The sequence below is a fragment of the Sceloporus occidentalis genome, unplaced genomic scaffold, assembly GCF_023333645.1.
Source record: "Sceloporus occidentalis isolate IW3139 unplaced genomic scaffold, rSceOcc1.0.p SCAF_5, whole genome shotgun sequence".
In the NCBI taxonomy this organism is placed as follows: Eukaryota; Metazoa; Chordata; class Lepidosauria; order Squamata; family Phrynosomatidae; genus Sceloporus; species Sceloporus occidentalis.
This window is the reverse complement of record NW_028316985.1, coordinates 82647520-82673024: the sequence shown is the minus strand read 5'-3', so window position 1 is coordinate 82673024 and position 25505 is coordinate 82647520. Positions and strand designations below refer to the sequence as shown.

The following is a 25505-nucleotide window of genomic DNA, read 5'->3' as shown; positions in this document are numbered from 1 at the left end:
TAATATTTCTCAATTATTTAAATGGGGAAGTGTGTCAGTGTGAGAGTTGCTTTCATATGTACATTGGTTCGAACTAGAAAGCATCAGTATAAAAGAGACAATACACAAATGGTTGCAAAATTGCTTTTTAGAAACAGTATCAGAAGTAACTTAGACAATTTCTGCCCTAAGCCTTTATAATTTGATCTCTTCAAAATCATCAAATTGTTTTGTTGTTGGTACAGAATATTTCTTCACCTGACAGTTCCCCAGAGGTTAAGAGACGAACGTATAATCAAGAGGTAAGGTTCATGTTTAGAAAGTCATTTTCTATCTGCACAAACATTAATATTCATTTCTGGTGTAAGGACTGCGGTTCAATGATGGGACAAATCCTTTGCATGCAGACGGTCTCTGGATCAGTTCCAGGCAGAGTTGGGAAAATGTGGTAACATTAAACCCTAGATAGCTCCTCCCAGTTAGTGTGGGCAGTGATGAACAATGGTGTGACTGGCTGTTAGCCAGTTTGTATCATTTACCAAATGTCAGCTATGACAAAATTGATTACTGTATATACTCGTCTATAAATCAAAACATTTAAGCCCAAAATGGGCTTCAAAATCCTAGGTCGACTTATATATGGGTCAGTATGGTAATATTGCTCCCTGAGCCTTGGGAAAGCTGGTGAAGAAGGGAAGGAGGAGAGAGAGAAAAATCAGAGGTCTGTGTCCCCCTTTCTGCAAGCTATGAGCCTTGGGGAAAGTTGTGGGGAAGGGAGGGAAATTGGAGGTTTGAGTCCCCTTTTTGCAAGCCGTGAGCCTTGGAAAAGTTGTGGGGATGGAGGAAGGAGAAAGAAATCGGAGGTTTGTATCCACATTTTGCATGCCCAGACTCTGACCCTTGGGAGAAGTTCAGAGAGGAGAAGGAGGGAGGGAAGTGGTGCTCTCCCCTCCCCTGTTTAGATCCTTTGTTACATGACCCTGTGTTTAACCTTTGATTTATCCACGGATCGTATCAAAATCCATGATTTTGCCCTTATAATCAGCCCTTGACTTATGTGTGAGGTCGATATATACACAAGTATATATGGTATTTCACTGTGGTCATCAGGAAACCTCAAGAAACAATAGTCTCCATCCAACTAAATAATCTAAATTTATCGGTCCTTTTTGTGTTAAAATATATTAATTTGCATACTGTAATCTGTTAGAATAAATGAATCAGTCTTCTGCCCCAAACTCGTGTTTTCCAAATATCCAAGTATGTTGTATTTAATTGGTATCATACATCCTGTAATTCTGAGTATTTTTAGCCAGTATTAGGATTCTGTTCTATATGAATGGGCATACCCATCAGAGATGACACATCTGTGTCTGTTTTAAAGGCACAAGTCCTCAAAAATGAGATTATGTATTGCAATACTTGGGGCTGTTTTGAAACTCTGCAGTGTCAGATACCAGCATATAAATAATTTTCAATAAATATAAGGTCCATTTGCATTTCATGTGAACCTGTGGTTTTATATGAACTATAGATCGAGTGTCATGTGTGAATCCCATTGTGGTGTCATTTTCTTTCACTTTGCCCAATTACTGTTATATTTCTTGATTCTCCTCTTTATGTAGGGATATGACCGGTCATCATCAGCAATGCTGACGCTCAACTCTTTCAGAAACTCCAATCTTACAGAAATATGTCTGCAAGAAATAAAGACTATTGGTTATTCCAGTCCAAGGAGTAGGAATGATGGTGGAAGGCAATGTTCAGGAGAAAAGGAAGTCACCTCAGACCTTCAGTTGGGACTTGAAGCAGTTGATCAAAGTGCACTGCATAACACCTTAGAACCCCCCTGCCATGAGAGAACTGATGCAAACAGCCAACTGGAAAGTGCGCACTGTGGGCGAGGAACAGTATATCCTACATGGGTAAAGAGTCCCGACAGGACAGGTGTAAATTTCTCAATGAATTCTAATCTGAGGGACTTAACGCCTTCACACCAGTTGGAGGTAGGAGGTGGATTCCGAATAAACGAGTCAAAGTGCCTGATTCCAGATGATGCTAGAGGCATGTTCATGGAAGCACCTGTTTTTTGTACTTCTGAAGATGGACTTGCAGCTGGCTTTGGAAGGTCTGTCAACAGTGACAACTTGATGGATGGAAACTGCATGCCCCAAAACCCTCCACAAAAGAAAAAGGTTATAGTCTTAAGAATAATTCATTTCTTTAAAAAAAATGTTGTGTGCGTATGCCATGTGAAAAAAATTAGTAATACAGTCCTGTAATATATTTACAAAAGACATATTTTCAAACTTTTAAGTCTCGGATACTTAACCAGATGGCCCAAGAGACATACAGGTACCAGCATCAGTGACCATCATTGGATTGGGCTCATCATTTAAAGCAGGAATCTGTAACCTGTGTGGGTTGGGAGACACAGTGGACCACCTGGTACCCATAAGGAGCCATGACACTGTTTGGGTTTGTGTAGGCTTCTGACTCAGTGGCCTGATTTTCATGAGCAGTGTTAATTGCAGCAAGGCAACATAGCAGGAACCACAGAAACTGTTTCCAGGAGTCAGTGTTGCTAGCCCTGGTTTCAGTAATCCCATCCTAAACACGTTTTCTCTCCTGGCTTGAAAAATCTGTTTTGTTAACTGTTTTTTTTTTTGGGGGGGGGGGGGTGTAATTTCATGAATATCTCTCACTGAAGTCAGACTTACTAGAGAATGGTTTGAAATAACTTTAGTATTGCTTAAGCTAAGGAAGTGTGGATTTACTCAATGCCTGAATGGAAGATCTCTTGCAAGCCATTTTGAGAATTTCCAAAGAACTATGTGATTACAGTAGCAGTATAAAAGATAGTTGCTTCCATTGCTTTTCCACTTCCATTTCATTTGTCACTGCAGCTGACTGTGCCCCTTGAGAAGCTGTTTCTGAGGGTTGGGGAAACTTCTGGATCCTTCAGTGAGAAAGAGGAATTGTGAGGGGGAAGCCTCTCTGCCCACCACCTTGTAGACATCAAAATGAGTTCTGCTTGCATGAGAGCAAATGTAGGTCAGAGACATGGTTTTGGATTAAGGGAAGCTAGCAAAGGTGTGTGACAAATACTGTAAAATAGTCAAATGAGCATCTGGCTCATATTGTGAATTACAGTCTAAACAATGTAAACACAATCAGAATAGCAGTGGAATTACTAACATTTAAGAGGGTGAATATTGCTACTGTCTCATTTAACCTGTGTTGCAGATTCCCAAAGAAGTTGCTCAGGCTGCTAGAAAATAATTTTAGATTGTTCTCTTTATAGACAATGCATTTTGTTCTTGAAAGGCATGTCACCTCATGCAAGGGCTGTTCTGTGCCTTGCATAGATCAGTCCCCCAAACTAGCACATCCTTGAATCCAGATCTAAGTTGCACTGTTTTTCATCAGTAATGCAAACTGTATTTTCAATTTGGCATGTGAAGGAATGTGAGCTATTGGGAGGAATAATAATTTCATTTGTTCTTTCTATAGGTGTCACTTCTAGAATATCGTAAAAGGCAACGAGAAGCCAGAAAAAGTGGCTCAAAGACAGACAGCTTTCCCCTTCTTTCCATATCACCACATGCTGCTAGTGGAGGAAACAATGCTGCCACTGATGGATATAACAGCAGTGAAAATGGGGAACAAGTGGAGAGAGAACATACTACTAGCCTATCGTTGCCACTGCCAGCCACTGAGTATAGCGCCTCTTCAGAGGAAACTGAAAACTCCTCTTTATCAAAAGAAGTTTCAAGTGAAAAGAATGATCCAGAGGTTCAGTGGTAAGCCTTTTGGAAATACATGGCTATTAAAGTGACAGTTTAATGGAGATATTTGAATATACAGTACTCTGAATAATATAAGTGACCAAGTGTTCAAAATACAGTACACTCGTCCCTCCAAATTTGTGGATTTGATTATTCACGATTAATATGTTCTTTCTAGGAATATCTAGGTCCTCCAGTGCAACTCTGTAGTCAGCTTTAACCAAACGTGTCACTACCTAGAGATTCCTAGAGAGAACACTCCACTAGGCCTTTGTAGCTCCTCCAGTGCAATTCTGTGGTCAGTGTCTGGCAGATGTTGACCAGAGTTTTACTGGAGGACCTAGAGATTCCTAGAGAGGTGTTCTGTCAGGCAAAAGCATGGTGTTTTTGTTATTTGCGATTTCCCCACATCCACAGGGTCCTGTGCCCCTAACCCCAGCAAATGTGGAGGGATGCGTGTAGAACCTTTCTCAGAACAATTGTACTATAGCAGGGTTCTTAACCCATTCAATTGGCAGATTTGCAGATACATCACAAACAAATGTAAAAAGTAGTCTCCCCATGGCATTTATGATGAACACTTAAGGGTTGGGGCCCTCTGTTTTTGGCATTCATTTAGTGCAGGGGTTATTAGCCTTTTTTGAACTACAGTCGGCCCTCGGTATCTGCGGGGGATCCATTCTGAATCCCCCCACAAATACCAAAATCCGCAGCCTCTCCAAAGCCTGCCTCGCAACTCTCACCACAGTGGATGGCAAGGGGCTCCTCTTCCTCCTCCTTCCGCCAGCTCTTCCTTCTCCCTGCTCCTCTTCCTCCTCTGCATTTTTCCTCCACCGCTTTCCCCTCTTCCTCTTCTTCCTTCCTCCTCCTTCCTCCTCCACCACTGCCACACTTCCTCCTCCTCTTACCGCCACTGCTCTTCCTCCCTCCTCTTACCCCCATTGCTGCTGCCACTTTTCTTCCACTTCTCTTCCCTGCTGCTGTCGCTCTTCCTTCTCCTCCTCCTCTTCTTTCCTCTTCCCCCTCTTACTCACAGCCCTCTCCTCCTCCTCTGCCCCCCCCCCCCCCCGGTAGATGCTGGAATTCAGCATACTTGGAGAATCTGATGAAAACTATGGTCCCCTTCTCCAGATGGGTACACTTTAAAATAATTTTGAAATTAACAGGAAAGAAAGGAAGAAAAATCTTTATTTCTGTTCTTAGTTCATGAAGCACATCAGAGACCCCCCTAATGTGGAATAAATTAGAGCACACAGCATGCCTCCAGTCTGTGGCTTTGTGGAGTTTGTACTGAAAGAATTGCAGCTGCCATTAAAACAACATATACACTAATAGCAGCGCTTCCAAAAATTGTCACAACACCTTGTTTATATTTGTGAGGAGATATGTCTGTTGACATAAAGCATAAAATAACATTTTAACATCTGAAAATACATTATATGTAAAATACATTTCTAAAAAACCCCTTGCAATTTACCTCAGTGTTTTGGGTCATCTTCATTTCAGTTTGGATTATAGGAGGTAGTAACATTGTATATATTTAATTGAAAAGAGCAAGCTGAAGTTCCTTTTTCGGTTTTGTTTTAAAGGACTGCTTCAACATCTGTGGAGCAAGTGAGGGAGCGAAGTTATCAGCGAGCTTTGCTTCTTAGTGATCATAGGAAAGACAAGGATTCTGGTAAGAAGTCCATTCGTCCTGAGATCATATTGGATCAGCTTTTAGCATTTTGGTGATTGTGCATGCTCTTCTGTGTCTCTTTAGCTTGAAGTGAAGACATTTGTAGCAGTTGTTCACCACCCAGTCTTTAATATTCATATTCATGTCTTTTTAATATAATACCATGTTTCTCTGAAAATAAGACATACCCATAAAATAAGCCGTATCAGGATTTTTAATAATTTGCGCAATATAAGCCATAACCCAAAAATAAGACATAGTGATAGGCGTGGCTAGGCACCATACCAGCGCGGAGCAGTAAAGAAGATGGGCAGCCCTTCTCTTCTGCCCCATCGTAACAGCTGCTATCTCGGAGGTGACCAGAGAGGTATACGGGCAGCCCCATCAACAAGGTCAGCTCCCCCTGTCAGGTCCCAGTTGTTCTATGCGTGCTGCAAGCTGAGGCATAGAGGGAGACATAGGAGCTTATCACATGGGCCCTGGAGAACGGAGCAGGGCGGGAAGAGAACAAAATGGGGATATCACCCATTTTACCGCGCAGGAGAACACTACCGATGCCATCGGAAGTCCTCGTTTGAAAATCGGTCTCTGTGGGATAGATGGGGAACGGAATGGATTTTCAGCGGCGTTCTCCCGTGCAGTAAAATGGTTGATATCCCCATTCCCTTTCCGCCCATTCCCGTTCTCCAGGGCCCATGCAAAAGTGAAAGTAAATGTCACCTTAACTATATTTGAATAAATGTAGATTGTTGTACCATACTTAATAAAAATAAGACATCCCCTGAAAATAAGCCATAGTGTGTCTTCTTGAGGAAAAATAAATATAAGACAGTGCCTTATTTTCAGGGAAACACGGTAGTTGTCCTTTCTGGTTCAGATTATGAACGTATAATCCATCTAAAAATATGAGTCACTATGATAGTTCAGAGTGTAAATGGATTGTTATTTCAGATCCTGATCCTGAAAATTCTGAGCCCACAAGTGAATGTCCGTCCCCAGATATTTCTCTGAAGACTTGCAAGAGTCCTTCAAAAGGAAGCAAGGTAATGCTACCTATAATGTAATCACACTTGTAAAGGAGTATATGCATGGCTGGAATTTCCTTAAAGAGGAAATTTCCCTCTCTTGCAGATTGAAATAGATGTTCTAAATTTCAATAGGATTTAGGCACAATGCCACTGTGAACAGAAGCAATATAGCTTGAAACAACTGATACTGAGGTAGAAAAGATTAGACCATCACTATTACCCTGGTTCGACAAGGGTAATGTTGCTATTGACCTGGAAAACAAAACATTGGGACTAGACCTTTCTAATGCAGCAGTGGAATTCCTGTGTTTTTAGATCCAGTGTTAAATTTGAAAAGTATAATCTTGTATATATAAACCAAGATTTTCCAACTGATAATCTTAAATGTTATCTGGAAAGCTTCACATGTAATGACACTGTATCTAAAAGTTAATCTGTAAATTATTCGACTCTAATTGAGGAGCCACAGACAAGATTGATTCCAAGCCAAACAAACAAGTCACTTGTCATCCAAAGCAAGTGTACTTACCTTAAACAAAATGAAGCCCAACAGTTTTTCTGTAACTGTCAAATATGAGGTGAAAGCTAATTGTAACATTACTTAAAATGTTCTTAAGGGATCATATACACTAAGCCTCACTAGGCAGTAATTGCATAGCTTACCGTATATACTCAACTATAAGTTGATGTCATGTATATTGTAAGTCGAGGGCAGGTTCTGGGGCCAAAATTACAGATTTTGTGATATGACCCTTTGTAAAACTTAGAGGCATGTAACAAAGGATGTAAAAGACAAAGCAAAGGAAAACAGTGCCTAAGAACTTTAAAATTCTGGCCTGACAGACTGGATGGATGAGGAGGAAACTACAGTAAATGGTGGCTTTGCAATGTGTGTGAGGGTGGGGGGTGACTAGGCACAAGCGGGGCTAAGAAAATGCACACATCAAAAAGGATGTAAAGCAAAGCAAATGATGATTACGTTAGCAGTGGTTACAGCCTTTATCTTTAATGTGATAATTTTAACCCAGTTTAGTCTGATTTTAACTCAGAAAAGCTGACAAACATACATGAATGTCTTATCCAGATCCTTCAAAGCCTAATTCCTCTCGGCACTCCTTTGAGGGGAAGCATCAAAGAACCGCCGCTACCACCATTTTCCCACCCTTGCATTCAGAAAGGTCAGAAGTAGCACTGTGGTGGAGAGAGTAGAGGGGTCTTTTAGATACTCCTGGTACTGGACTAAGTTCTCACCTTTCGTTTCAGGGAGGGGGACAGTTCTTTTTTTTAAAAAAAAACAAGAATTAAAAGTACGGTACTTCTGTTGCCTTGTATATAAGCTGACCCAGGTTTTTTGTACTTAAATGTCAAGGCTGATGCATGAGTATATAGAGTAAATAAAATGTTTTAGAAGCAGCAAGACATGTTAAACTGAAGCCAAACTTTCCATTATAAGAAGCTGGAAAACTGTGAATATGAGTTAAATATGAGTAACTTGATGGTATGAGACAGAGGTGTCCCTGTTAATTTTGACAAGCAATTTATAGGGACTTGAAAATGGAATCTTTTAGATTTGTGAAGTCAAACAAATGGCGCCTATAGAAAGCAGCATTTGTAGAGATACAGATTTCTAGATGTATCCCTTTTATGTAGAGGGTACTATTGACTATTCCTTTTCTTAATGTAGACTTCTTCACTGAGTCCTGTAGTTCCTGCTCAATCGCTTGGGAAAACATCCACAAAACAGGATTCCCAGTGGGAGACTGCAGCTGATACCCCAGAGGCTGAGAATACGACTCACTCAAAGTGTGACCAGCAACAGAAGCCGTTGACAAACAATACAGAAGCACTTTCAAAAAACCATCAATCCCAGCCTCCTTTACGTAGTGCAACAGATCAGCCTGCGCAGAAACTTCCTTCTGCACCCTTGAAGCTGCACTGCCCCCCTTCCCCTCAAGTAGAGAATCCTCCAAAATCCTCTACGCCACACACCCCTGTACAGCATGGCTACCTTTCACCAAAGCCTCATTCACAACCATTAGGATCACCATACAGACCTCATCATCCTCAGTCACCTCAAGTGGGAACACCTCAGAGAGACTCTCACAGAAGTTTTTACGCAGCAGCACAGAACCTCCAGCCTAGTACCCAACCCAGTGGGACACTGTTTTCCCAGACATCTTCGGTCTCTTACAATCAGTTCCACCAACAAAATTTAAACACCAGTGCCCCCCCTCCGCCCCCGCCCCCTCCACCTTCCTCCACTTACTATCAAAACCAGCAGCCCCCCTCAGGAAACTTTCAAAATTACAATCAGTTAAAAAATAACATACCACCCCAACAAACTGTATTTCCCTCTGGACCAAATCAAGCACTCGCTGGTACAACATGCCAGCAGCCTGTTTCAGGACACCATGTAACCAGTGGGCATTTTTTGCCATCTCAGAATCCCAGTATTCACCATCAAAGTCCAACTGTTGGTGCCCCGCCACCCCCACCGCCCCCTCCAGCTCCAGGACCACATCTTGTGCAGCAGCAAAGTACTCATCAGCAGCATGCAGTGGCCCACGTCGTAGGTCCTGTGCATGCAGTAGCAGTGGCCCCAGGGTCACACATCCATTCTCAAGCTGCTGGGCATCACCTGCCGCCACCGCCACCTCCTCCTGGTCCCCTTCCTCATCACCATCCTACTCACCCCACAACAGGTCACCAAGGTTTGCAAGCACAACACCAGCATGTTGTAAATTCAGCGCCGCCTCCGCCTCCACCACCACCCTCCAACGTTTTAAGCTCTGGGCATCACACGGCATCAACGCAAGGACTGCACCATCCATCTCATCAAGGCCCCCCACTTTTCCCTTCAAGTGCTCATTCAACGGTCTCATCCTATCCATCGCAACCTCCACATCATACACCTTTGGGACCGGGCCCTCAGCATCAGCCTGCCGCAACAGGACCACACTGTCCACTCCCAGGTCAGGGTCCTCACATCCAGCCTCAAGGACCAAACAGTATTCCAGCACCTACCGCTTCAGGGTTCTGTCCTCATCCTGGCTCTGTCTCCCTTCCTCATGGTGTGCAAGGACCTCAGCAGGCATCCCCCGTGCCTGGGCAAATACCCATTCACAGAGCACAGGTGCCACCAACTTTTCAAAACAATTATCATGGTTCAGGGTGGCATTAAAAAAGGGCCCCTTGCTTTTAAACATTTTAAAAATGTTCTGTAAAAACTGTATATTTCATATGTACCTGTTCAAGGTACTTTTTAAAGCTTGTACATGATACTTTGTAAAAAAAGAAAAAGGCAAAACACCAGTGCGCGCACGCTCTCATTGTATTTTTTCCATTTTTGCTTTAAAAAATTCCTGAAACTGTGCTGTTGAGCCAGTATTAGGCATTTTTTATTTTGTATGTGAACATTCCAGCTGTTTGTTCTGGCAGTAGATTTGATGCTGCGTAACTTTAAATTTTATTGTTGCAGTTAAATTCATTTAGTGAATGTTTTCTATATTTACTTTTTATACATATGTAATTAAAGTACACAGCTAAGTGATGGCACTAACAGGTTTTTCATCTGTCAGCGGTTTTTGTGTGCATATAGATAGAAAATGCAATACAGATTTTTATAGTTTCGTGTGGACATTGGCTCTTTTATTTCAACAGTTATTTGCAGACATTGTAATTTAATGTATAGATTGTTTCTAATGTCTCTGACAAGTGCTGTAAATACTATTTCTTTTGCGTGTAAAACTGCTTAATGCTTCTCATTTGATATAGTAATGTACATACAAGTCTTTTGCAAAAGCGTGTGATCTTTGTGGAAGTAGTACAGTATATGAACTTTAATTTTTTTAATATACTGTCACATTGCAGCACTGGTTGGGCATTTTAATTCATGTTAATAAATCACAATTATGTCAGTTTTAACAACTTGTCTGGTAACTTGCTGTTTAAGGATAATTCTAAAATACATATTTCCTCAGTTAAGTTCCTCCACTCCTGTCTCTACCTGGCTTCCACTCCCCCATAAGCATCTGAAGAAGTAAGTAAAGTCTATGAAAGTTCATGCTACAAACTTTTTAGTCTCTAAGGTGCTACAAAATCTCTCTATATATTAATCCTGAAATACATTTAATAATTGTGCCATTCTGGGGAATAATCTTTATAATTATCTACAGAACTATAAAGGCTGTATTATACAAGCAACCCCTCTAGTCTCTGCACTTCTACAGGAACATGCTCTCACAGGACAAATTTCTCCTTATGATCCCAGGCAAGGAAATGATCCACCCAAATATTTTCTACCGCTACCGATTCTGTAATTCATCTATTAATCCTATACTACATAAAAGCTGCTATACTGCATTCAAAGCAAAGGAGAAATTATCGCACCAACACTTAGGGCTCCTGTCAGAGAATCTGGTGACAGCTCAGTGTGTTAGAGCAGTGATTCCAAAGTGGGTTGTACTTTCACTCTGGATGGTGGAAAGATCCAGAGGGTGACGAGAAAAATGGGGTGGGGGGGGGCCTTCAGTCAAAATATGGGTGCGCAAGAAAGACAAGAACCAGTGGCCTTTAAGACCATGGTGACATGAGGGTTGCATGAAACCACCTCCATGGTCTCCGATTCTCCCAACTCGGTGCTCCTATACCTGTGCAGAACATATTCGGAACCTAGAATAGCTAAGCAGATTTTTGGCAGTAGCTCTGCCCACCCCCAGCTGTACCTCTGCTCTTTCCACTTATTTACCTCAGTTCCTTTTCATCCACTGTGTGAGCAGCATCAAGAAACCTTACTGGTACATTTTCTCAGCCACAGTGGTTTCATTTTGGAAAGTTTTATTGGCTTTTCTTTTTGCTAAATCCTTTGGCTTGGCTGTTGTGGTTACGACTCTGGCTTCTTCTTTTGTATACCTGTCGATCTTGGAAATCTTCAGTCTTCACCTCTGACTATAGGCTGCCTTGATTACAATTCCATTTTAGATGGCTTCTTACACATTTTTTAAGAGATGTGGGGACTGTGGCAAAGCTTTCCAGCTGCAGTGGTAATTCTCGTTGCATTTTTTGCCTGTGCAAGGGACCCATTGTCAGTACTTGTGTCCACTGTGAAGCCTTTATGCCTCAAATGCATAAAAATCAAGAATCTCACCTCAAAAGTTAACTCTGTCCTTCAAAGCTCCTTCTTGTGACTCTGCTCCACTCAAACCCAATTCTGAAGCCCTGCCATCTCTACTATGAATCACCATCTTGAACCCAAGGTTTATTCAGCACTAGTAAGCAAGAGTTCAGTTTTGACATTGTTGAGGCCTCCCAGTCAAAGTTGCCACACCAGTCCCTTCATATAAAGAGGATTATAACAACCTTCTGGCAAAGAAATCTGCTGCTTTGAGCATCTGTATCACCCACTATATGGCCAACATGGGGGTCTGTTAACAAAAATTGTTGATTTGTTGAGTAGAGTTACTGCTGCTCAGTAACCTGGAGGAAGAGAAGCATTTTGCCAATGCTCTACAGGGAGAAGCACATTACTTGATAGGACAACAAATTAACTATGCTTGCCATGTGTCAGACTGTGTGGCTAAGATCCTTAGAGATTCAATGGCACTCAGGAGACATGACTTGCTATACCCGTTGAGTCTTTCCATGCATGCAAGAGCAACCTTTGAAGACATGCCCCTTGATGAATGCAGCTAATTCAACAAGAGCACAGATGAAAAATTGGAATTTGCAACAAAAATGAGGGCAAGGGGGAAGAAGTGTGTTATGCTCTCTGCATACCAGAGTTCAGATTGCAGCAATCTACTTATGGCCAAAGGCGGTAATTCAATCCTTCTTTTGCAAAGGTATCTAGATATCAATCTCAGTCTTCAACATCTTTAGGTAAAAGCAACTTTCTTTGAAATATTCCACTTTTAAAAAGTCTGCTTTGGACCTTTGACTCCTCTGCCCCTCTTCTCTCCACTCCCTCTGTAACTTTCAGAGACAGACTGGCTTATTTTCATTCTGCCTGGTCTGCGTTAACCACCAATTCCATTTTCTTCAGCTTTGTCTGGAAGAGGAATGCCATTGAGTTCAAGGTATATCCTCCAATGAGGGTATTTCATGTGACCTCCTTTGATAATGCACTCAACAAAGTCGCCACCTTACTAGCCCAAGGGGCTGTTGAAACCACACTGGTGTCTACTATCCACCTATGTTCCCCCCCCCCCAGTAGTTCATAGTAAAGAAGGGTGGAGAACTTTGCCCCACATTGGATTTTAAGAAACGTATTTCCTACATTCCCCATTTTAATTTATATCTCCCGTGTCTCCCTTTGGATCAAAGCGGGTGCCTTTGACTTCCATCCTCCAGTTGTTGCAGAGAGGGAACTGGTTTCCCACATTCAGTTTCAAGGATGTATACTTCCACATTGGGATTCGACAATCTCACAGGTGATTCATTTGCTGGGGGGGAGAAGAGCATTCCAGTTCCATGTCCTTCCCTTTGGCCTATCCAAAACTCCTTACGTTTTTACAAAGTGCATGGCTGTTATTACAGCTTGTCTTCATCAACAAGGAGTGATACTTTTCCCTTACATAGACGACTGGCTCATAGTTGCCAATTCCAGATAGAAGCTGGTTCAACACATTGATCAAACCTTGTTGCTACTGGTTGTCAATTGGGAGAACTGCAATCTTACCTTTTCCCAAGTAGTGGTTTATTGCCGCCATTCTGGATTTATCTTCAGCAGCAACCTATCTCCCAAAAGACAGGTTTTGAATTGTAGTAAACACAATGTTCAGATGTCAGTGATTCACATGGAACATCTGTCCTTCTCTGGCACATAGCTTTGATCACCGCAATGGCCTGCCTTCAGTTTCAACATCTACAGTCGTGGTTCCTGATGGTCTTCAATCCTCTGGAAAGCTCTCCTCACAAAAGACTTACCATGCTTCGATATGTGCATGGGTTCCTTCCTGGGTTGGTGGCTCGATCCTACCCATGTCTGTGCAGGCATGCCTTTTTCCCCCTTGGAACCACATTTTTGGTGACTAAAAATGCATTGCTAGAAGACTGGGGCGTCTATTCCAATAGTCTTACCATCAGAGAGTAGTCTGCCAGCAAGTCTTTCCTATCAACATGCTTGAGATGTGGGCAGTAGAAAAAGCATTCATAGCCTAGAAATCCTTTCTTCGAGGCAAAACCATTCTGCTCATTACTGACATGATGGTGATATTTTACTTAACAAACAGGGAGGCACAAGGTCCAGGACATTACTCGATCTGGCAATTCCAATTTGGGACTGGTGTGTCACTTGGAAGATTTTCCTATAGATGATTCATCTCTCTGGGGAAGAGAATGTCACTGCAGATGTACTCAGTCAATGATCAGATTTGTGTCACCCTGACATTTTTTGTCTGATGTTTTGACAACAAGGCTATCTGTTAATCAATGTCTGCGCAAGCCATCTCAACAATGACCTATTTTGTTCAAGGGCCTTCACCATGTTTCTTATGGGGGCAGCTGCTTATTCCACTTGGCCAACCAGATGGTTATGCATTTCCACTTTCCCACCAATTACCAGGGTGGTTGCAAAGTTTCTGATGGATTAAGCAGATGTCATTCTACTTATACCATAGTTTGTGATGCTTCTCTGCCTGGCCTGTAATTTTTACTTGCCTCTCCAACTCAGCCTGCTGATTCATGGAGGCCATGTTCAACATCTGAACCCTGAAACCCTTCATCTGGTAGCATGGAGGCTTCATCTCTAGCAACACTCTTGGACCCAGTTATTGCAGCTGTGCACAAACCATCGACAAAGAGGTTGTACCAGTACAAGTGGGAAAAGTTTGCCTCATTTTGTTGGAGAAGCAACCCTCACCATCTAGAGGGGGGCATTCAGCAGATACTTGTGTTCCTTATGATCTTTTTGGTTGCTGGTCTTTCCCTGTCTTCCCTGAAATATTATCCAGTAGCTATTTCTTTGTACTTGCCGCTCTAGGGTTGATCTTCATTGTTCCAGTACCCTCTCATAGAATCAACAGATTACTTAAGGGGTATAGAAATCTTCATCCTCCTGTGTTGGTCCAGGAGACCATTTGAGCTGAAGGTGGTCTCTGACCTAAGACTACTTACCTGGAAGACCAGCTTTTTAATTGCCACCTTATCAGCTAGCAGAACAGGTGATCTTTGTACTCTCTTATGAGTAGCTCAGACTTACCTGTGTTTTCACCAGGGCAAAGTTGTGCTCCAGCTTGACATATCCTTTTACTGGAAGGCATTTCATCATTCCATATGAATCATAGAATCATAGAGTTGGAAGAGACAACAAGGGCCATCCACTCCAACACCCTACCATGCAGAAACTCACAATCAGTGCATCCCTGACAGATGGCCATCTAGCCTCTGTTTAAAGACCTACAAGGAAGGAGACTCCACTACCCTCCAAGGGAGTGCGTCCCACTGTTGAACAGCCCTTACTGTCAGGAAGTTCCTCCTAATGTTTAAGTGGAATCTCTTTTCCTGGAGCTTGCATCCATTGTTCTGGGTCCTAGTCTCTGGAGCAGCAGAAAACAAGCTTGCTCCCTCCTCAATATGACATTGCTTCAAGTATTTAAACAGGGCTATCATATCACTTCTTAACCGTCTCTTCTTCTTCGTGGTCTCTGCGAATCACACAAATGGGTTTATTCTGCGCCTGCGCAGCAATCCTCGGAAACTTCTAGAATCTCCAGGCAGAAAGCCATGTATCTTTCTGCAACTTTTTGGCGGTAGCCCCACCCACCCATATATAAGGCCCCTAGTGGCCCGCTCCTCTTCAGTTCCTTCATTCCGCCGCGCTAAGCAGCTCGAGGAACTTCGCTTGCATCTTATTGCTCTGTTCACTATTGAATCTCTGGCTCTTGACCATTCTTCGGACTTTCCCTATCGGCTTGTCTTCTACGTGATCTTTCGGCTTGACCTCGGACCGGTAACGGACTTGATTACCATGGCCTCTTTCAAGCAGTGCACTAAGTGCGGGGTGAAAATCCCTAAGGCCGATGGCCATGAAAAATGTGTCCTTTGTTTGGGGGAGTCCCATATTCCTGGCAACTGCCCCCACTGTAAAGCTATGTCGGCCCAGGCCGTAAAGAACAGGGACCGGACACTTAAGGCTGCGCTCTACGAGAAGGTTTTGAGCCAGCCCAGTGGTTCTGGACATGCGGACGCTCCCAGGGCCTCCAAGAAGAGAGGAGACAAACGCTCCGACCATGAGAGGAAACGGGCCCGCTCTTCATCTCCACCAGCCAAGAGCCGTCGCAAGGGCCCTCCAAGTACGGTCTCAGTGCCTCCGCCTGAGTCGAGGCCAGCACCGTCTACATCCCCAGTGGCCGAACCCGCGAAGACCCCGACTCCTGTACCGGCGTCTTCCCGGATTATACCCTTGGAACCCAGGGTCCTCCTTGCGAGCCACCTCTCTGCACCGGCGGACGCCCTGCAGATCGTGGACTTGGGTTCGGAGTCTGAAGGGGAGCTCCACGACTCCGACGCTCCCATATCCCCACAGAGGGCTAGACCCCGTTCTCCCTCTCCTGTGGTGAGACCACGTTCCGCCAGGCGGGACGCGGAGCGCCCCCGCTCCCCCCCGAGGAAGGATCGGGCCACACTAGGGGCTGAGGCGGATGCCGCCTTCAATCCGGACCACCCAGACTCAATGGAACGGGACCAGGACCTGTTTGATGCCTTCCCAGATCTCGTCTTCGATCATCGTACCGGACAGTATCTTATCCCGGTAGATCCGTCCCGCCTCCGGCGCAACATCCGGGACTGCTCACGGGACCGTCGCCACACTGATGCCTCCTACGGGCTGGATGACTTGACCACCACCAACTTGTCGCCCAGGAAGCGTAGCAGATCTCCATCAAGATCCAGATCGAGATCCCCACGCTCTGCGTCACCTTCCGACGTTGACGAGGCTCCATTCGTCCTGGAGGGACCTGCGGTTCCGTCCCCTACAGACGACGTCAGGTCCTTTGCTGACAGGGTAATCCGTATGGCGGATGCCCTGAAGTTGGAAGTCGCCCACCCCGAGGACGATGCCCTCGACCCGGTGGAGAGAAGGATCCACGGTTCTGCCCCAGCTCCACCAGCCTTGGCATATCTCCCATCGCTAGAGAAAATTGCCAAACGCTCCTGGGACGCACCGGCCTCCATCCCGTCGACATCCCGTAGGATTGAAAACCTCTATCGGGTTACTCCTTCGGCACCTTCTTGGCTCTCCAACCACCCTAAGCTTAATTCAGCTATCGTGGAAGGAGCCCAGTCCACCTTCGTCCCAAAGTCCTCGTCTTCTCCGGTCGACAAGGACAGCAAGAAACTGGATGGCCTAGCTAAAAAGTTTTATGCTTCAGCGGCCCTAGATTTGAAGGTGGCTAACTACGCGGCCTGCATGGGGGCCTACGTGCAGTACCTCGTAGAAAAGATGGACCCCACCATCGCCGACCTGCCGGATGACAGGAGGCGGATGATGTCTGCACTCAGGAATGAAATCCACCTGATAGGCGGACAGCAGATCATCTCCGCGAGGCACTCGACGGAGTGTGCATCAAAGGTCCTCTCTGGCTCCATAGCCCTCAGGCGATACGCGTGGCTCCGGTCTTCAGACCTCACTCCACAAGCAAAGGCGGCCATAGAAGACATGCCCTTTGACAACTCGGGCTTGTTTCACCGGGACACGGATGAGAAGTTGAGCTTCCGTTATAGGATGAAGACTGCCGCCAGAAAACACGGTATGTCATCCTCCGCTTCCAAGTCCCCCAGACAGAGGTACACTAGTCAGCGCCCCTGGCATCCAGGCGGCCACTACCGCTTCCAACCACAGGACCGTCCCTACCATCAGGACACTTGGCCTCAAGGCCAATCCTCCCGGTCACCTGCTCCTCCAACCGATGGGCGTCCATCTTCCCAGCCCAGATACCAACAGGGCTATAGGAAGAAGGACGGCAGGGGCAAGAAGAGATTCTGATGGGTTCCGGCGCACCTCGTCATCTCTAACAAGCTGAGCCCCTTTTTTGACACCTGGGCCGCCATTACCAGTGACTCTTGGGCACTTAACATCGTCCGTAGGGGCTACGCCCTAGAATTTTCCCAGCTCCCACCAACTGGAGCTTTTGTTTCCACTGCCCCCTCGGACACCCTTCTTGACGAAGTGCGCATTCTTTTGGACAAAGGCGCTATTGAACCCGTCTCCCCCTCTGACTTCAAGCGCTGTTTTTTCTCTAGATACTTCACCGTACCGAAGAGAGACTTTGGCCTCAGACCCATAATGGATCTACGGGCCCTTAACAAATTTATTATTTACAAAAGGTTCAGGATGGTAACCCTTGCTTCTATTTTACCACTCCTGCAGGAAGGCTACTGGTTCGTGACTTTGGACTTGAAGGATGCCTATTTCCACATTGCGATCCTGGAGGACCACCGGAGGTTCCTCGCCTTCGCCGTCGGCCAGAACGCCTACCGGTACCGGGTCCTTCCCTTCGGTCTTTCCACAGCTCCCAGGGTCTTCACCAAGTGCATGGCACCCGTGGTGGCGTACTTGCGTCAAAGAGGGATCACAGTCTTCCCATATTTGGACGACTGGCTCTTCACAGCGCCCTCCAAGGACATCTTACTCGGGCAACTCGAATTCACCCTATCCCTGCTGCAAGCACTGGGATTACAGGTCAACTTCGACAAGTCCAACTTGATTCCTTCCAATCGAATAGACTTTATAGGAACAACACTGGACTCCGTACAGAGGAAGGCATTCCTTCCAGAGACAAGGTTTCAGACCCTCTGTACATCTCTGCAGCCCTGCCTCCGCCAAAGACGCCTTCAGGCCCGTGCCGTACAAGTCGCCATGGGTCACCTAGCCTCTACCACTTTCGTCACACCGTGGGCCAGACTGCGCCTCAGACCCATTCAATCTTGGTTTCTCTCCGTCTTCGATCCCGTCCGAGACACGGCTACCAAGTTGCTCACCATCCCGAGGACTGTACAGAGGTCTCTACGATGGTGGCTCCAGTCCGACAACGTCTGTGTGGGGATGCCATTTCTACCTCCTCAGCCAGATCTCTCCCTGACTACGGACGCCTCCCTGCAGGGATGGGGCGCCCACACACTGGACCTTACAATAAAGGACAAATGGTCACCGGCGGAAGCTACTCTCCACATCAACGTCCTGGAAATGCTTGCCGTGGAGAAAGCACTCAGAGCCTTTCAGTCGATCCTCGTGGACAAGGTGGTACTTCTTCTCACCGACAACACCACCGTCATGTACTACCTCAACAAACAAGGTGGTACAAAGTCGAGGACTCTGCTGTCAGTCACCATCTGCATTTGGGAATGGTGTATAGAACACAAGGTTCTGCTGCAATGCATCCATCTGCCCGGCGACCAGAACGACCTTGCAGATCATCTCAGCAGGTCACCTTCCACTTGCCACGAGTGGAGACTGCATCCAGAGGTGGTGTCCCGACTCTTCAATCGCTGGGGAACCCCCCCTCCTCGACCTGTTTGCCTCCCGGCTGAACGGCCACACTGCGAGATTTTGCTCACGGTACAGAGAGCTGAGATCGGAAGGGGACGCCTTCCAGCTCAAGTGGACTCAGGGCCTCCTGTATGCCTTCCCTCCGTTTCCTCTGATCACACGGGTCCTCTCGAAGATGTTGGCAGACCACACGGACGCAATCCTGATAACCCCGTGGTGGCCCAGACAGCCTTGGTTTGCTCCGCTCCTTCAACGGGCGCAAGATCATCTCCGCTTGGAGCACCGGCCCGACCTGCTATCTCTCCATGACGGACGAGTCCACCATCCCGAGATGCAATCTCTCCCATTGGTAGCATGGAGGATACGATCCTGAGGACACTTCCATCCGGTGTACAGGATATCATTAAGGCAGCACAGAGACCATCCACACAGAGGTCCTATGCCTATAAATGGGATAGGTTCCTAACCTTTCTACAAGCAAGGAACATTCCACCATCCCGTGTCTCCATCCCGATAGTCCTGGAATTCCTTATGGCTTTAACAGGCGCAGGTCTCTCCTTGAGCTCTATCAAGTGCTACCTGTCAGCCATTTCATCTCACTACCTATTTCAGGACAAACCTTCTCTGTTTGGGGATCCTCTCATAAAGAGGTTCCTTAAGAGATTCAACAATTTGCATCCACCGATTCTGGACCCTACACCGCAGTGGTGTCTAGACACAGTCCTGGCACAGTTGGTATCCAAGCCCTTTGAGCCCTTAGCTACCACGGACCTGAGACTCCTGACTTGGAAGACGGCCTTTCTGGTAGCCATCACGTCAGCCCGCCGAGCTGGTGAACTGTGTGCCCTAAGGATGGACCAACCCTTCCTTCGTTTCCATAAGGACAAGGTGGTGCTCCGTACAGACATCACTTTCTTGCCTAAGGTGGTGTCTGCCTTTCACATCAACCAGGACATTGTTTTGCCGACTCTTGCTCCCAATCCGACCACAGACTCTGAGCGCCAACTCCATGCCCTGGATGTCCGCAGGGCGCTGGCGTTCTATTTGAACAGGACTGCTGCTTCCAGGCGTTCAGAGAGACTTTTTGTGTGTTACTCCGAAGCTAAGAAGGGGCTGCCGGTGTCACCGCAGAGGTTTTCCAAGTGGGTGGCCAACACCATCCACCTTTGCTACGAACTGGCGGGGAAGCCTCTACCAGGTCGGATTAGAGCCCATGCAACTAGGGCGGTAGCCGCATCCTCAGCTTTTTTGACCGGGATCCCCCTTGAGGATGTGTGTAAGGCGGCTGTCTGGTCCCAGCCATTGACATTCATTAGACATTATAGGCTGGACGCAAGGGCCAGGCATGATGCAGCCTTTGGGAGGGCAGTGTTACTTTCTGCCATGCATTAGACCTGTTGCACTGTTAATAAATAACACAGTTGTTTGGTTTACATACTTTATTGGTTATGCAATTTATTGGTTATTGACACTCCCTCCTCCACTGACTATAGCTCGCTAGTCTAAACCCATTTGTGTGATTCGCAGAGACCACGAAGAAGAAGAACAGGTTGCTCACCTGTAACTGTGTTTCTTCGAGTGGTCATCTGCGAATTCACACAAACCCGCCCATCCATCAGTGTCTGCTCATTTGACAACGCTTGTTGCTGCGCTGATTAGCGGCTCATTCGGAACTGAAGAGGAGCGGGCCACTAGGGGCCTTATATATGGGTGGGCGGGGCTACCGCCAAAAAGTTGCAGAAAGATACATGGCTTTCTGCCTGGAGATTCTAGAAGTTTCCGAGGATTGCTGCGCAGGCGCAGAATAAACCCATTTGTGTGAATTCGCAGATGACCACTCGAAGAAACACAGTTACAGGTGAGCAACCTATTCTTCTCCAGGCTAAACATCCCCAGCTCCCTAAGTCGTTCCTCATAGGGCATGGTTTCCAGACCCTTCACCATTTTAGTCGCCCTCCTTTGGACACGCTCCAGTTTCTCAATGTCCTTTTTTAATTGTGGTGCCCAGAACTGGACACAGTATTCCAGGTGGGGCTTGACCAAAGCAGAATACAGTGGCACTATTACTTTCCTTGATCTAGACACTATACTTTTATTGATGCAGCCTAAAATTGCATTGGCCTTTTTAGCTGTCACATTGCACTGTTGACGCATGTTCAATTTGTGGTCTACTTGGACATTGTTCTTCCATCAGGACATTGTTCTTTCAGCATTCATGCTGAATCTGACTTTCCCCTTTAAACAAGCCCTATATTCACTTTACATTTGGAGAACCGTGGTGCTCCATGTCAAAAGAACTTCAAATTCAAGACAGACTAGAATACTGTTTCATATGCTACTCGGATTCGAAGCTAGGCCAGCCTGTTTCTTCACAATAATTTTCGAATTGGGTGATTTCTGCAATTTACATTGCTGATGAAGTGGCCAGGAAGAATCCACCCACTCAGATCTCATCCCATTCTGTCCGGGTGGTAGCTACCTCCTCTGCCTTCAGTGGTCTACCACCAGAAAATGTCTGTAGAACTGCTACATGGTCACAACCACTGGCTTGTATTTCACATTATTGACTGGATACTCGTTCCAGAACTGTTACTATCACGTTTGAAATGAGCCAGTTTCCACTGGGGTGGTGGTGGTGAAATACCCCCCAAATAAAATTCAGTAACATTTTCCCATTGTTGACATGTTCCATGTATGTTGTTTCTAGCAAGACACTCCCACTTCCTTTTGAGAGTAGTTTGCAAGTTTTCCAGTGGTGTGAACCAAAGACCACAAAGAAGGAAGGCAGGTTGCATACTTCTAGCATTAGTTCTTTGAGTGAATTCAAACCCATCCTCTCCTCACAGTGCGTCCTGAACATTGTACTCTCTGGATGCTGCTATGCAGCATCCTATGGAACTGAGGTAAATGAGTGGGAACAGCAGGGGCAAAGTCACCGAGCTATTCAAGGAGGTTCCAAATATGCTCTACACAGGAATACCCAGTTGTGTGAATTCACAGATGACCCACTCGAAGAACTAGTTATAGGTATGCAACATTTCCTTTTCAGGGTCCCTTAAAACCACCACACAGCCTCACTGTTCACAAAGGCAGCCATGGGCAAGAGGCTTCTCAAATGCTGCTCAGCCAGGTGCTCAGTTGCTGCTCTCAGGATGGCCCATTGTAAAGGGACAGCAACCAAGCAGCTGGTCAACTAATGACTGAGAAGCTTCTAGCTTTTGCCACAAGGCTGGTATGAGTGAGAAGCTTCTCAGTCACTGCTCAGCCACCTGCTCGGTTGCTGTTCCTGAGATGACTGGGTGCAAAGGCAGCAGCGACCAAAATAGATTGTTCTGAATTTGCAGTAGACTGAATATCAAGAAATTGGAGGGTGCTAGGGTTGTCCATGAGGAAAAAGGGCAATAGCCCAAAAACATGCTAGAGCATGTGTCTATCTGGCGAAAGCTGTGAAAACTGAAATATAATAGTCTGCTTAAGACAAGGTACCCATAAAAAGAATTGACAGGTGACAAAAATCTTTTATCATGTAACACTGCAATCATGAGGTGGGACTTTTAAAAGAAACATAGGAGGTGCTGTAGAAGCAAAGAAGTCCTTATATCAATTCTCAATCTACTGAAAGGTTAAACGCAACTAAATGTGTAACATATCCATCCCTTACAATGGACAGCCTAAGAAAATAGGTTACCCATTCCATCCTGCTTCATTAATACTGCTGATACAATAGTTATGTACTAGAGCAGAAATATTTTAGATGAGATGAAATTAAAGTAAGTGCAGGGTGTGCCTAGACTCAGATCAGCCCTCTTCATCTGCTTTGCCAACAGATAAACACAATAAAGGGCTTCTGAATTATACATACAGATAAGCAGGGTGATTCTTAAATGCAAACACTGCCTTCATGCTGCAGCCAAGAGCCATGGCCACTGAAAAGGAAAAATATTTATCTAAAAAATACAGCAGGGCATAAGTCTTGGGAAACAGAGAGCAGTGACAAATTAATCAAAAATCAAACTTGCAGAAAGGTACATATAACCATCATACACCTTTGTAAAGTATGCTTAACACTAAAGAACTATTTAATTTTAGAAGCCACGTGCAACTTCACTTATTTTTGCCTAAATGAGACAGGTTTAGCTTAAGACACTCTCTGGCAAACTAATTTAGCCTTTTGCAAGTGTTTAGGAAGAGTCCTGAAACCTATTTTCATCACTTCATTTATTCCAAGGAACAGAGTTGTTCATTGTGGCCTGAATCCTACTGTTAGTCCCAACTAGAATTGGCCAAGTGATTCACAAGTCAGCAACCAATTTGAGTAGGGGCTAATCGATATGATTCAGGCCTAGGATATCAAAAAGATGAGAACAGCTAAGAAGAAATAGTATTTTTCCTATGTCAAACATTTGCAGTGACTTGCTATTTTCAACAGTCAATTTAGCCAGCAAGAAATCTAACTTCGCCCAAGTCATGGGTGGAGGAGGGTAACCTAATAGTATAAAACACTATGCAGCTCCTGCAATCTGGCTACACTTTCACTGTCCCTTGATAGGGGGGAAGAGGGAACAGGAATTGCTGGGACGGTGCACAGAAAATAGGAAGAGGGACAGAAGAAATCCTGACAGCTCTTTTGCAGATGTTTGTGAGGCTCACGTGACATTTCGAGGAAATAAAAGTGCACACCAAGTGCATATTTTAAAATCCAAACTGCTAAGATACAAATAATGGTAAAACAGGAATATACTTAGTCAATTGGAAAGGTGCACACAGCAGATAATCTGTAAAATAAATGCATTAATTCAGAAAAGTTTAAAAGTGCATTAATTTTGATGCAGGAAGAAAACAATCAGTTTAGCGATCTGATGCTAAAGGCAGCAGGAAGAAATACAAGTGGCATTCAGAGAAACACGAAAAGACTGAAACCGATTTTCATATCCCAGTGGAAAAAATACAATTAAAAATGCCAAGTGCAAACTGGTAGGCGTGGGACAGGTGTAAGGTGCTGCTTTATAAGCTGACACCTACTATGGCATTAAATTTCAAAGGAAAGAATCCTATTGAGCAGTTTTGAATAAGAGTAACACATTTGCGACTGCTTCATATTCACAATTCCTATGTATCCCCTTGGTAAGGGGGGGCAAGATTCACTACAGTGGGACCCTTGGGGGATACATAGGGACTGTGAAAGTCCCCCAGTTCCCACTTACTGGCCAGAAACCACTTCCATTGGTGAGGAGCTGTTCCTCATCACTCAGGAAGTGGCTGATTTATGTTCTCATAATGCACCCCCCGCCCCCCTGGATGCCATTTCTATTTTGCAATGAAGATCTCTCGTGTGGGGTGAGAACATTAGTCAGCTGCTTCCATAGAGACAAGAATGCACATATACACCATGCTGATCACAGAGACTGCTGATCAGTAAGTGGGAAGGGGGGCAAGATTCACTACAGTGGGCCTTTGCCATCTGCGAACTTGCTATCTGGAGATTTGAGCATCTGCAGACAGCAAGCCCTTTGTCCCCAATGGTGGCACATGCACGAAGTCGCACACATATCACACCACCATTAGGGACAACAGGTCTTGAGGTCCTGTGAGTTTTTTTGCATTGAGGGCATCCAAAATGGACCCCCTCACGGATAGGAAAGTCCAACCATACATAACTATGGTTATGTAGCAATGTAGTGCATAGAAGACCCCAGCTACTGTTTGTATGCCGCTGAATTTTAAAATTTTGGTTCATTTTTATAAAACCACCTGAAATGATCTTTAAAAAATGTTTACAGGGTTGTTCATTTTCAGCCTCCAGTATAAATGCCAAAGATGTTAAAAAATAACATATACACACATTGAGACTGATTCTGTGTGCAACTTATCTGTAAACAGAAAAGCAACCAAGTAAGACCGGAGGGAAATCTTCAGTTGTCACTGGTAACCTATTTTGAAAATGACCATAGGGAACTAGATTTGATCTTAATAGTGTTCTCAAGATGGAGATTATATTGATGTTTCAAGCACTTGCAACTGCAATGCAATAGGGAATGCTTATGTGTTCCAAGTGTGTAAATGTTTGGTTTGTATGTGAAAATCTAAGCTCGCCGGGTAAAAATCACGAAAAAAGACTGTATGTCTGTAAGTCAGAGCCAAAGGTTGAAATCTACATGTCTTAAGTTTAGTATGCATACTAAAGGAACTCTACGGACGTGCACCTTGGAACTATTTGGTTTCTAAAATGAATTAATTTTGATATGTCTCTGTGTTTGTTGCAGCATCACCTTCGGTCATTTCCCTACTCTGAATAGCTCTGCAGTGAATACTGTTTGAAGTGACACAAGTAGTAGTTTGAAGAATAAAATTAAATGTCATGATGGACCTTGACTTAGGGAGGTCCAGCAGTGCACCAAGGTAGTAGCCATGTCTAGAGGTCTCATTATTTCAAGATGGGAAGGGTACAATATAACCAACTTTTAACTTTGTTTGAAAGCTTCAGTATACCCAGATGAAGTCTACTACTCTGTTGGTCAAAATGTTTGTAGGGACCTTTTTCAATGTAG

General features: G+C 44.9%; 1 protein-coding gene across 5 annotated transcripts in view; it reads left to right on the top strand.

Moving 5' to 3' along the window:
* The window catches only part of KMT2E (lysine methyltransferase 2E (inactive)), an 81584-nt gene extending 71184 nt beyond the window's left edge, over window positions 1-10400 (top strand). For all 5 annotated transcript variants that reach the window (XM_089524560.1, XM_089524559.1, XM_089524561.1 and 2 more), the window contains 6 exons: window positions 225-281; window positions 1605-2174; window positions 3493-3782; window positions 5357-5445; window positions 6397-6488; window positions 8158-10400. In XM_089524560.1, coding sequence (XP_089380686.1) covers window positions 225-281; window positions 1605-2174; window positions 3493-3782; window positions 5357-5445; window positions 6397-6488; window positions 8158-9654 — 2595 coding nt within the window. In that variant the 3' untranslated portion in view covers window positions 9655-10400. The remainder of the gene's footprint in view (window positions 1-224; window positions 282-1604; window positions 2175-3492; window positions 3783-5356; window positions 5446-6396; window positions 6489-8157) is intronic.
* The last annotated feature ends 15105 nt before the right edge of the window (window positions 10401-25505 follow it).